At 58.5% G+C, this 12764-nt stretch overlaps 1 protein-coding gene across 2 annotated transcripts; it reads right to left on the bottom strand.

The window, feature by feature from the left end:
• Positions 1–1539: 1539 nt before the first annotated feature.
• Positions 1540–12653, bottom strand: MFAP2 (microfibril associated protein 2). 2 transcript variants are annotated; one of them, XM_034956506.3, is made up of 9 exons: positions 7583–12653; positions 5234–5311; positions 4100–4189; positions 3888–3914; positions 3705–3785; positions 3496–3540; positions 2633–2720; positions 2307–2380; positions 1540–2061 (listed from the first exon to the last, which is right to left on the bottom strand). In XM_034956506.3, exons 2-9 carry the CDS (start codon positions 5268–5270, stop codon positions 1958–1960), a joined length of 546 nt encoding a protein of 181 aa, XP_034812397.1. In that variant the 5' UTR covers positions 5271–5311; positions 7583–12653; the 3' UTR covers positions 1540–1957. The 2 variants fall into 2 exon arrangements, with proteins under 2 accessions (XP_034812397.1, XP_034812401.1); XM_034956510.3 differs by having other exon boundaries at positions 4100–4186.
• Between the last annotated feature and the right edge of the window lie 111 nt (positions 12654–12764).

Here is a 12764-nt window from a genome sequence, read left to right as displayed (position 1 = left end):
GTTTGTACAGATGTGTCCCTTTTCTAGACAATTGGAGGAGACGGGGGGAGGGGAGACAGGTGGGGTCTGGGGCAAGAGGGATGGGGCCCTCTAGGGAGGGGTGCTTGGGGAGGCGGCAGGGAGAGCAGAGAGGCCGGTATTGGGAAGGGAACTTACCAGCCTCACAGAATGTCAGATGGGGAGGCCTCTGGGGTACTCGGTCACCCGGCCCATGGAACAGATGGGGCTGTTGAGGCCTGGGACTGGGCCCAGCCTGTGCACCTCGACTCTTTCCAGCCTATGCTTTCTTGCCCCTTTCTCTGGCCCCTCCTTAGATCCAAGCCCACCCTCGGGACAGTGACAGGCCTTCCAGGCAGCATGGCAAACAAGTGCAGGTTTGGATGTGAACGTGGGGTCTTGCCCTGGCACCGCTGAGTGATCCTGAGCAAAGCTGCTTAACCTCTTAGAGCCTCAGTTTGCTCATCTGTAAAATGGGAACCTAACCGCATAGGGTGGCTCTGGGGAAGTTCACATAGGAGGTGCTCAATCAGTGTCCGAAGGAGAAATTAACACTCATCCTCACCTGCTGGAATCCAGCTGACCGATTCAGCCACAGCACTGCCACTGATAGCTGTGGACCCGTGGGTGGGACCCTTGGGTGGGTTACTTAATGTCTCTGGGCTCAGTTTTCCCGTCTCTAAGAAGGGGATATGAATTGCATCCACCACATATGCCTGTTCAGACGGCTAAACAGGAGTGTGTGAGCCTTCACACACAGAGCCCAGGCCCCACGTGCTGGTTGGAGGGAGGTGTTATAATGGCTTGCTCGTTTTTGCCCTTTTTTTTTTTTGAAGCACAGTCTTGCTCTGTCACCCAGGCTGGAGTACAGTGGCGCGATCTCGGCTCACTGCAACCTCCGCCTCCCAGGTTGAAGCAATTCTTGTGCCTCGGCCTCCTGAGTAGCTGGAATTACAGGCACATGCCACCACGCCTGGCTAATTTTTTTTGTATTTTTACTAGAGACGGGATTTCACCATGGCCAGGCTGGTCTCGAACTCCTGGCCTCAAGTGATCCGCCCGCCTCAGCCTCCCTAAGTGCTGGAATTATAGGTGTGAGTCCCTGTGCCCCGCTTTTTTTGCCCTCTTAATGGCACCCATCTCCCCAACTTCCCAAACAAAGGCCTTGGATGTCAGTCCGCCTGCCTTGACCCTGTGCCCCCCCACCCCATGGGCGGCCTCCCATTTTTGCTGTGTTCCTCTGGTGATGGGAACTCAATGTGCTCACCAAGCAGCCCCGGTCATCAGAAAGCTGTGTCCCTGAAGCCTTCCATCTCCCGTGCAATTCCCACAACACGCATGCGCGCGTACACTGTCATGACGCAGCGTTCTGGGCAGGGCAGAGCTGGAGCCGGCGGGTAAGGCGGTGGGGCTGGGACTGCGGAAGCACAGGGCACCTGAGCAGATCGTTCACTCCAAGGGGTCAGGAGCCTCTCAGGACAGTCCGCGTTGGGGGCACTTGGCTGGCCCCTCTGTGCTCTCCACCGAAAAAGTGACTCGATCTTTTGTAAAAACTTGTTTTTAATTTTGTATAAAATAAAGGTGGTCCATGCCCACGGGGGCTGTAGGAAATCCAAGCAGACCAGCTGGGGTGGGGGGATGTAGCCTACCTCGGGGGACTGTCTGTCCTCAAAACGGGCTGAGAAGGCCCGTCAGGGGCCCAGGTCCCACAGAGAGGCCTGGGATACTCCCCCAACCCGAGGGGCAGACTGGGCAGTGGGGAGCCCCCATCGTGCCCCAGAGGTGGCCACAGGCTGAAGGAGGGGCCTGAGGCACCGCAGCCTGCAACCCCCAGGGCTGCAGTCCACTAACTTTTTACAGAAATAAAGGAACATGGGGATGGGGAAAAAAGCACCAGGTCAGGCAGGGCCCGAGGGCCCCAGATCCCAGGAGGGCCAGGACTCAGGATGCCAGCACCACCCTAGCAGCTCCCACAGCTCCTGGCACAGGAGGCCGCCACGGATTGGCACAGGCCGCTGCTGGCCATCACGCCACATTTGGAGAACTTGTCCCGACAGAGGTCAGCTATTGGGGGCAGGAAGGAGGCAGGGTCAGGGTGGAGCTGGGTGATGGGAACCGCTGCCCCTCCCCCAACTCTGGTGATGGGAGTGTTTTGAGGATGAAAAGTAGCAGGGAGGGGAGCTCAGGGTGTCCTGGAAGTGGGCCTGGTGGATAATACGTGTTGAATAAACATCAGGTGGGTGGCTAGGTGGCCAGATAATGATGCGGGTGTGGGGACAGGGGAGGTCTTGGGGAGGTGGCCTTCCTACCTCGGAGGAGCTCCTCGTGGGCACACACTGTACGAACACAGATCTCCTTGTTAATGACGTACACACGGCGGAGGCTGCGGGGACAGGGCACGGGAGGTCTCAGCCCCACTGCCACCCAATCCCACTGGGATAGCCCAGACAGAACCTGGCACTGGAGCCCAGGAGTGGAGGAGGTCCCTGGCCCAGGCTCAACCACAGAACTGAGCTCAACTTAAGGACTCACTATCTTTCCTCCAACTCCCACCTTGGCTGGCCAGAGCTGTCCCCTGTGCCCTCTAGCCCCCCATGCTCCGGAATCCTCCCGACAGCTGCCCATCTGTGCTCACCTGTAGAAGCAGACCTCGTTGAGACACTGTTTGCAAGGCCTGTGTATGGAGTAGAGGCGGGTGCACGGGTACTGTTCCTCACGGCAGTCTGGTGACAGGTGGGGTCAGACTAGGAGCCCAGAGTCGGGGGGCGGCCCCCAGCCTCACCCACCTGAGGCTGGCTCACAGGGCCTAGTCCCCCCTGTACCTTCAGGCCCCGTGCAGACACCCATACCTACACATGCCCACATAGACCCACGCGGCATTGTCAGACTTCCCAGGGCTGTAATATTCATGTATCAATTCACAACCGCACTTACTATAGAAGCCTAAGTTCAAACAGAAATTTGCACCCACCCATGCATCGCCACAAAAGCCCATACCAACTCCCGAGCAGACGTGCCCACGCTCACAGAAGCCCACATAGGAGCGCTCACACCAACCCACACGAGGGTGAGCGCACGGATTCTCCCGCACACACACACACACCTTGTTCTTTCAAGCTCTCAGCTAGGGCAGCCGGAGGGCACCGCTCAGCCAGCCTGCGCTCCCTGGCCCTTCCTCGCCTCCACATGTGCACCACCCAGTCTCTCTGGCTGGCAGGAAGCCCCCAGCACACTCCCTGCCCCTCCCAGTATCTGTGAGGTCAGGGGCCTTCCTAGGCTGCCAATTTAGCCTCCAGCCAGGCACGCTGGGGACAGGTGGGACCTCCTGGAGCTGCCTGGGGGGCCTGGTGATGCCAGCCTACGGCAGTCATACTGCCCACACTGCCAAGAGCCCACATGGGCAAGGGCCAAAGACCTCCAGCCCACCAGCACCACCCCCTACTCCACCCCAACTTCAGGCCGTGCCTCCATTTTTCCAGCTGTCAAGAAAGCCCTTACCAAGAGGCCCAGGCTCTGTGGGCTCCAGCTCTGCATTTCCTGGTTCTGGTGTGGAGAGAGAGGTAGGCAGACATCACTGGAAGGGGTCTCTTCAGGGCAAGGGGAGTCACCTCTCCCAGCCCTGGCAGACCCCCACTCCCAGGGTTGACAGGGTGGGGAGGGGTGAGGCAGGAGCTGAGACAGGGGTGGGAGCAGGGTCTGGGGCCTACCTGGGGTTGGGGCTGGGATGACTTTCTGTCGGACTTGCTGCTGGGACTGGAACTGTTCCTCGGAGGGCCGAGAAGTCACCTCTGCAGCCAGGGGAGGATAAGGGGGTCTGCTCCCTCTACCCTTCCCAGGGGGTCTCCCCACCCCAGCTGCCGGCCCGTCCTATCCTACCCCTAGCCCGTTACCTTGATAATCATAGTAGTCTGGGTTGTCTGCAAACAAAGATGAAAGTAGAATTGGTGGGAGTAAGGCGAATCCCCCAGCCCCTGGGGCAAACGAGTTCCCTCCTGAGCCAGGGACCAACCCCCAGAGTTCCCATCAGCATGTCCAGTGCGGTCCCTGGCTGAGCCAGGCACATCTGAGCAGCCAGACCTCGGTGACCCGGCAAGGCCCTTACCGATCTGGTCGTTATAGTGGGTGTACTGGACGTGGTCAGGGAACGGCGGCAGCGGGTCCAGGTCATACTGGCCCTGAGCCAGCAAGCCTGCTGTGGGGAGGCAAAGCATGTAGGGTACCCCATCGGGAGGGGCAACGGGGGCCCGAGGCGCTTCTGGAGAGTGGAGGCGGGGGTCACAAGGTCAGGCCTGTAAGAGCCTAGGACCCTACAAGCAGATTCCTAGAGGATCCAGACTCTTCTTCGATGGTAAAGAGCCTTCCCCACCCTGGTCGTGGGTCACCTCCCTGACCTTACCCTGCCCCTTCCTGTTGCTGGCCTCCTGGCTGCTCCTAGGACTCCACGTGCTCCTGCCTCCCTCAGAGCCTTTGCACCTGACGCTCCCTGGGCCTGTGAGGCCTGCTCAGCTCCTTCAGGTCTTCCCTGGAATTTCAGCTGTGCCAAGATGCCACCCCACCTCCAGCCCACCAGCCCTCCTGCTGATTTCTGTCCAGCACTCAGCACATGCTGGAGTTTCTCATGTCTGCTTGTTTCCTATTTGTCTCCCTTCCCTGGACTGGCAGCATGATGAGGAGCAACGATGTGTCTGCCTGGTTCATCGCTGAATCCCCAGGGCCTAGCCCAGCACTTGGCACGTGGTAGGGACTCAACACATTGCTGCTGAATGAATGAATGTTGGCCCTGCTAGGACTTTTGTGGTCCTCATTGATTCTCCTCATTTGGCCAGTAGGGACCCCCACAAGGTCAGGACTGTATAGAGCAGAAGGGCCCTGAATGGATCTAGAACTCAAGCATCCAGACTCCCTGCCTTGGGTGCCCCTGTACCTGCACCTGCACATCGGCTCCCAGAGAGGCCTTGTGCCTTGTGCCCACGGAGTCCTTGTGCCTGGGACGTGCCCTCCAGAACCCTGCCTGCCTGCTGCTGTGGAAGGCTGGGGGAAGGGCCAGGAGCTGCCTCCAGATGCTGCCAGGGTTGGCTGGTCCAGTCTGTGGTCCAAGCAGGCAGAAGGCCCTGGGAGCTGGGGAGCTGAGTTCTGGTCATAAGTCGTGACAAAGGCTCACTATGAATTCCCCCTACTAACCCTACTCCTCAGCCCCACATAAGGGGAGCTACCCCCTGCCCCAGGAGCCACTTACCAGGCAGGAATAGCAGGAAGAGGTAGGCAGCTCTCATGGCAACAAAGAGGCAGGCCGGGGTGGTGTCAGAGAGGACAGCTGGGGAAAGACCGGTGGGAGAGCTCTACCCAGGGCCACACCCAGGACAGCAGAGCTCACCTTTGATCCCCTGATTTTGCCCTGGAGAAGGTGGCACCCAGAATAGAAGCCAGGCATGGGAGGGCTGGAGTGGAGGGACATCCCAGTCCCTGCTGGCCCACCCAGGTGTTCAGGTCACAAGGGACAAGGCCTCCAACCCAGCTCCAGGGCTGATCCTGACAAGCAAACCCCGTGTAGTGGGTGTACTTGATGTGGTCAGGGAAGGGCGGACCCTGCCCTGCTCACTAAGGGGACATTCCTAATGTGCTCCCAGCCCAGGCCATTCTGTCCTCACCCACACCCATGCTCAGCCCTCTGGCCCAGTGGCTCCCTGGGTGTCCAAGGCACTGACTGCGTGAATCACTGAACCCAGGCCCATCCTTGGGACCCCAGCCCTGGCCAGCCGGCATCACCGCCTGAACTCAGCAGCTTCTGCCAAGCCCACCACGTGCTCCCAATTAGCCCCTGGGCCCTAAGCATCCTGCTCAGCAGGAAACCACATACACATGGGCCTGCCCGGCCCCCAGAGCGGCCAGGCCGGGCAGGGCTCCCAGCTCCCAGAAGACTCCTCTCCTGCCAGGCCTCCAGGCCTCGCAAGACCTGGCTGTGTGCATCACAGGCTCACGAGACCCGGGCTATTTGCAGCAGCAGGAAGCACTAGAGTGAAGCCCGAGGGAGCGCCTCTGGATCCCAGAAAGGCAGCACTGAAGGGGCCGTGACATCACCCAGGCTGGGGGTTCTGCACCCCCTGACACTGTAGGCAAGTGTGTGTGTCATTTGGAGGGAGAGGGCATGGGGTCCGTGGCTTTCATCAGGCTCCTGACATTCAAGAGCCCAGCCTCCAGTCCTGGCTACACGGTGGGACTTGGGGGAGCCTCCGGTTCCCCACATCCAGCCCCAGCTCAGTGGAGGGCCACCTCAGGTCCGTCAGCCTTCTGTAGGGAGGGCTGCGAGGGCGGGGTCCATCCAGGAGGGCCCCTCCCGGCTGCAACCCAGGAAGTCCTTTCAGAGAGCTAGCTGGAAACCCCAACTTTGGTCTATTTTCCCCACTGGGAATCCAGGGAGAGGGGAGGGAAAGGGGAGAAAGCAGGAGGTCTTTCCCTCCTTCCTCTCAATCCTGAGGCCTCCCTGACCCCCTGGCCCCTCTCATGCATTAGGCACCTCACTAAGGTGGAGTGGGAGCCGGGAGACGAAGCTCAGGACCAAGCTGCCCCAGAGGCGAGGGATAGCTGGCTCCCCACACCCCATTCTGAAAACCCTTGACCTCCTCATGGGAGGGGGATGAAAAGACCCAGAGAGCCTTCCTTGCCCTTCTCCCCATCCGTCAGGTCGGTCGGAGCCCCCGCTGCTCAGCAGAAGGCGCTGAATTGGGGCAAGAGGGGTTGCAAGGTGTTGGGGGATGCCTGTCGGTACCCTGCGGGGAGTCTTCCTCCCCTAGGACTGGCCCCCGAACCCAGGCTTATTGGGGGAAGGAGGCCCACGGGCTAGCGGGGAGGCAGGAAAGAGGGAAGTCAGTGTGGAGTTCATGAACTCCTCCCACGGGACCACATCTCCGAGCTCTTCTAGACGAAGGGGTTTTGGGGCGTGCGGGAGGCCAGGACCTGCCTGGGAGGCTGCCCCACCCCCACCTCTGGCCTCTTCCACAGCTGCGGCCTCCCCCACCCCCGACTCCCCTGCGTCCTGGGAGGTGGGGGACAGGGGGCCCCGACGCTCGCTCAGACATCAGACGGAGGGAGGGCTCTGCCGGCTCCAGAGCCGGGCTCGGGGGGAGGGGTCCCGGCGGGAGAAACCCAGATGTTGCAGCGCCGCACAGCTGGGAACAATCAGCCGCGGAAACTTGCTCCGCGCGCCCTCGCGCTCCCGTCTCTGATCTCTCTTTGTCTCTCTGCGTCTCTGTCTCGGCCATTCCCACCGGGGGCCCCCCCACCCCACCCGCCACATTCCAACCTCCCCGGGAGAACAAAAGATGTCCCATCCCCCGACGACCTCACCTCTGGCTCCCCCCAAACTCGGGCTCCCCGCCCTTCCCAATTCGCTTTCTCTCTGCAGAGCAACCCCAAACTTTCCAGGTGCCCCCTTGGCGTCCGCTCTGAAGGCGCGGGGTTCAGGAACCTCCGCGGCTGCCCCAGGATCGGGGACCCAGAGAGCCTGGCACCCTCGCCCCCGCGCCGGGGGACCCGCCGACGCCCCTGACCGCCCCCCGGGGCCCCCAAGCGCCAGGCCCGCGCCTACCTGTCCGGGTCACTCCGCCGCCCGCTCCGAGTCCGCCCGCCGGAGCCGCCCCTTGGCCCGCTCCGAGTCCCCCTCCGGGCCCCCGACGGGGCTGGCGCCCGCCCTCCAGCCCCGGAGCCGCTGGGTCCTAACGCGAGCTTCCCGCATGGGCCGCCACGCCGTGCCCTCGGGGTTCCATCTCCTGGGTGGGGGGTGTCCCCGGGGTAGAGGCGCCCGGGGCCGTCCTCACGTCTGTGCAAAGCTTCCTCCTCCTCACAGCTGCTCCTCACTCGACGTCGACGGGGTGAGGGGGGTGAGGTGGGCAAGTGTAGGTGTGTTGCCCATTTCACAGAGGAGGAAATCAAGCCTCCCAAAGTGACTCACCCTAGGCCCCTCAGCCAGAAAGTAAGCCTCGCTCTCCCTCTGCCTTCTCCCAGCTTCCAGGACACTCTCCTGCCTTGGTTTTCCTTCTGCCTCTCCAGCCAAGCCTGCTGCGTCTCTCAGGCCCGCACCCTCCTCTCCTACACTGCTGAGCTCTGGGCCATGGCTGGCTTCCACAACCAGCCGTTCTTTCTTTCCTTTTCTAGAGACAGGGTCTTGCTGTGTTGCCCAGGCTCGTCTGGAACTTCTGGCCTCGAAATTTTGGCCTCAAGCATTCCTCCTGTCTCATCCTCCTGGGCTGTTGGGATTACAGGCATGAGTCCCTGCCCCCGGCCATAACCAGCACCTCTTTCAGCCCTGACCCAGCCTGTGTGTCCCACAAATGTCCTCAAGATGCATCAGCTTCAACAAGCATCCAAGTCCAAATTCACGACCTCCTAACTCTCCCCCAGACCTGGCCCTCCAGGGTTCCCAGTCCCCCATTGGCCCCCCAGCCTTCCATTACCCAGGCTTCCTCCCCTGCCCTTAGCCCTGCATCTAATCCAGCACCCACCCGTGAATGCTACCTGAAAAATTTCTTTTGTGACTCCGTTCACTGCTCCCACCCTGGCCTAAGCCACTGTGAGACCAAGTTGCAATCCCAAGAAACCGCATTTGCTCTTTCTGCTTGTCAGAAGCTGACAAAGCCCTGACTCAGTGACTGGGGGCAGCCCAACGGAAGGATGCCTTGAAGATGGCAGGCAGGGCAGAACACAGGCTCCCACGCCTCTTGCCTGAATCACTGCACTGTTAGAAAATATAAGTTAAATGATCCTGGCTGTGCCTTTTCCTGTACATAAGATAGCACCTGACAGGATTGATGATTATGCCTCTATAATCTATATAACTAGGTGCATCCTCGAACCCAAACCTTGGCGAGATTTGCACTAGTGTAGCTTCTGAAGACATTTGATGTAAATTTTTCTTCTTCTTTTTTTAATGAGACTGGGTCTCGCTCTGTCATCCAGGCTGGAGTGCAGTGGCACCATCACAGCTCACCTCTTGGGCTCAAGTGATCCTTCCACCTCAGCCTCCCAAGTAGCTGGGACTACAGGCAAGAGCCACCATGCCTGGCTAATTTTTTTTTTTTTTTGTATTTTTTGTAGAGAAGGGGTTTTGCCGTGTTGCCCAGTCTGGTCTCAAACTCCTGAGCTCAAGCAATCCACCCGCCTCAGCCTCCAAAAGTGCTGGGATTACAGACGTGAGCCACCGTGCCTGACCATAGCTTCTGAGCACACGCAGAACCGCCTGCCTCTGTATCTAAACTGTGGGCTGAAATGCTGCTTTGGCGCAGTCTGACAGAAACTCTCTGAAACCCTCTCCCAGGGTGCAGTCCTCAGTAAGACTCAATAAAACTAACTTTAATTTTTTCAATGGCTGATTTTTTTTTTTTTTTTGAAATGGAGTTTAACTCTGTTGCCCAGGCTGGAGTGCAGTGGTGTGACCTCGGCTCCCTGTAACCTCCACCTCCCGGGTTCAAGAGATTCTCCCACCCCAGCCTCTCGAGTAGCTGGGATTACAGGCACATGCCACCATGCCAGGCTAATTTTTGCTTTTTTTTTTTTTTGAGTAGAGACAGGGTTTCACCATGTTGGCCAGGCTCCTGACCTTAGCTGATCCGCCTGCCTTGGGTTCCCAAAGTGCTGGGATTATAGGCGTGAGCCACTGTGCCTGGCCAAAAGGTGGATTTTTTTTCTTTTTTTTTTGAGACGGGGTCTTGCTATCTCCCAGGCTGGAGTGCAGTGGTGCGTCCTCAACTCACTGCAACCTCTGCCTCCTGGGTTCAAGTGATTCTCATGCCTCAGCCTCCGGAGTAGCGGGGACTACAGGCACCCGCCACCATGCCTGGCTATTTTTTCTTTTTTTAAATTTCTCGTAGAGACGAGGCTTCGCCATGTTGTCCAGGCTCGTCTCGTACTCCTGACTTCAGCTGATCCACCCACCTCGGCCTCCCAAAGTGCTGGAATTACAGGCGTGAGCCACTGCGCCTGGTCAAAAGGCTGATTTCTTATTTAGTTGACACCACCATCATTTGCCTGGGCTCTGCAATAGCCTCCACTCTGGGCTCTCCCACGTGGGTCCTGCCTCCCTCACCCCCGCAGATCGTGACCCTTCTACTGATCGCGTTTCACTCAGGTTAGAGGCTCAACTCTCCTGTGGCTTCCAGGGCCCCGGCCCTTTATGGCAGCCTGGCTCTGCCTCCTCTTCCTCCTCCAGCCACTGGCCTTTGGGGGTTTTCTCCCAAACCCCTCTCCCTCCCACACTGAGGCGTTTTTTCCTCCCGAGCACTGGCTGAGGTCTCCTCCATGGGGTCACAGATCAAACCCTCCCTTCCTCAGAGGGGCCTTCCCTTTTTCCTTTTTTTGTGCTTTCTAGCTTTACTGCTTGCAGTTGTCTTGTTGGCCTATGTCTGTGACCATCTGAGCCCTGTCCCTCTTCCCGATGAGACTGTCATCTTGCCCCGTGAAGGCCGGGACCAAGGCTGTTTTTGCTCATCTTCAGTTTTGCTCATTAAGTTCAGAGCCCGGCTCAGAGCAGCAGTTCAGCAAACATTTGTGGAATGAATGAGTGAACTGTACACTAAACTCTTCCCGGAGAGGCTGGCTGGGGGTGCAGATCCTCTGCCTGAGGGGCAGCCTTCAGCCCTGCCCAGGAGCCTAGGCCTGAGGCGGGAGTGAGAGTTGTAGGGGCTGCGGGCTGGGAGGAGATGAGGATGGCCCCTGATTCAGACCCTTGCCATCTGATCTCTTCATCGCCAGTCATTCCCCCACCTCCCTTAGACTCTGAGTCTTAGGGAGGGAGTAAATATGCCCTGTGCCTCCTTCATTCCTATGCCCCGCCCCCCAGTGTCTATTGCAGTGCAGCAGAGACTTTTGTCACCTGGAGAGAGGTGGGCCCTCAGGCCAGGCCAGCCCAGCCCTCTCTGCCTGCCCTTAGACCCCACTGCTGCCAGGAGCAATCCCACTGGCAAAAGAGAGGAACTCACCCAGCAGAAATGCTGTCCCCTACCCTTGAAAAAAGGAGGGAGGTTGGGTGCAGTGGCTCACACCTGTAATCTCAGCAGTTTAGGAGACCAAGGCGGGTGGACCGCTTGAGCCCAGGGGTTTGAGACCAGCCTGGACAGCATGGCAAAACCCCATCTCTACAAAAAACACAAAAATTAGCTGGGTGTGGTGGTGCTGGCCTATAGTCCCAGCTACTTAGGAGGTTGAGGTAGGAGGATCACCTGAGCCTGGGGAGGTAGAGGCTGCAGTGAGCCACGATTGCACCACTGCACTCCAGCCTGGGCAACAAAGCAAGACCCTGTCTAAAAAAAAAAAAAGAAAAGAAAAGAAAAACTGGGAAACTGAGGGGCTAAAGCTGCCAATTCGTGTCCTGGCTCCCAGGTCCTCTCTGCTGCTTCTACCCATTCCCCTGGCTGTTTCTTTGGGCAGGGGAGGGGATGGGGCTGTGGTTGCTGTGCTCCCACTATGTCTTTGGAGATATGCTCCTTCCCTGCCAGGCTTTCACGCTGGATGGTGAACTGCTCGCAGGGTTAGACCATGTTTTTGTCCCATTTTATTCAGTTTGTTGAGTTAGTCCTGGTGCCTGGCACACACCTGTCCAATAGATTCATGAATAATCAGCTAAGGGTAGAGGAGGGATTTGAACCCAGGCCTCTCTGTGGCTTCCTCTTAAACAGCATCTACCACCCTGAACCGTCGCTGGCTGGCAACACAGTGCCAGGAGCAGAGGTCCACTGTGATGTGCCTCCTGGCAGGACTTACATCCTCACACCCACATCCCTTCTCTCCAGCATGATTCAACGTTTTCTCAGCCCCTACTCTGGCAGGCCTGGGGATAGCACCAGGGGTTCCAGGAATGAGGTTGGCCAGGGCTTTTGGAAGGCAGGAAACAGCCGGTCTTTCCTGTTCTCCCCTGCCCAGATGAGCCAGACGGCCAAGCTGCCTCTCTAGAGCAGAGGGGCTTGGCCAGGGGCCCGCTGGTGAGATGAGCTCAGAGGCACCCACCCTTCCCTGAGGGATGATGCGCGTTGTTCTGGCTGGGAGATGTGGGCTCCGAGCCTGGATTTCATCTGAGGAAGGAACTGCCCACAAACATGTCCCAGGATGCTGGGGTGGGATGGGGAGGGGGTAAGGTGGGAGAGAGGGAGCTGCCCCCTAGCAAATGCCTCCCAGGCAAGCCCACATCTCCTTGTCCTCCAAAGGAGGGTAGGAGGGTTAGGAACATCGAAGCTGGAGTCAAAGCTATCCGGCCCCACTCTGACTACTTGTGTAACATCTAAGCCTTGGTTTCTTCATCTGTAAAATGGGAATAGTACCACAGTTGTTGGAAGGATGACATGACAATGTGTGTAAAATGCTAAATGGGGCCAAGCGCAGTGGCTCACGCCTGTAATCCCAGCACTTTGGGAGGCCAAGGTGGGCGGATCACCTGAGGTCAGGAGTTCGAGACCAGCCTGGCCAACATGATGAAACCCTGTCTCTACTAAAAATACAAAATTTAGCCAGGCGTGGTGGCACATGCCTGTAATCCCAGCTACTCGGGAGGCTGAGGCAGGAGAATCGCTTGAACCTGGGAGGCGGAGGTTGCAGTGAGCAGAGATCACGCCACTGTACTCCAGCCTGGGTGACAGAGCAAGACTCCATCTCAAGAAAAAAAAAAAAAAAAAAAAAAGCTAAACGGAATATCCAGGCACATGCTGGACACAGAGGAAACATTATTACTGTGAGATGAGGGAACACAGGCCCAGAGAGGGGAGTTGGCCAATGGAGTCTGAAAA

Source organism: Pan paniscus, chromosome 1, assembly GCF_029289425.2.
Source record: "Pan paniscus chromosome 1, NHGRI_mPanPan1-v2.0_pri, whole genome shotgun sequence".
Lineage (NCBI taxonomy): Eukaryota > Metazoa > Chordata > Mammalia > Primates > Hominidae > Pan > Pan paniscus.
Note: the sequence above shows the minus strand (reverse complement) of the source record. Positions and strands in the feature narration are given on the sequence as shown.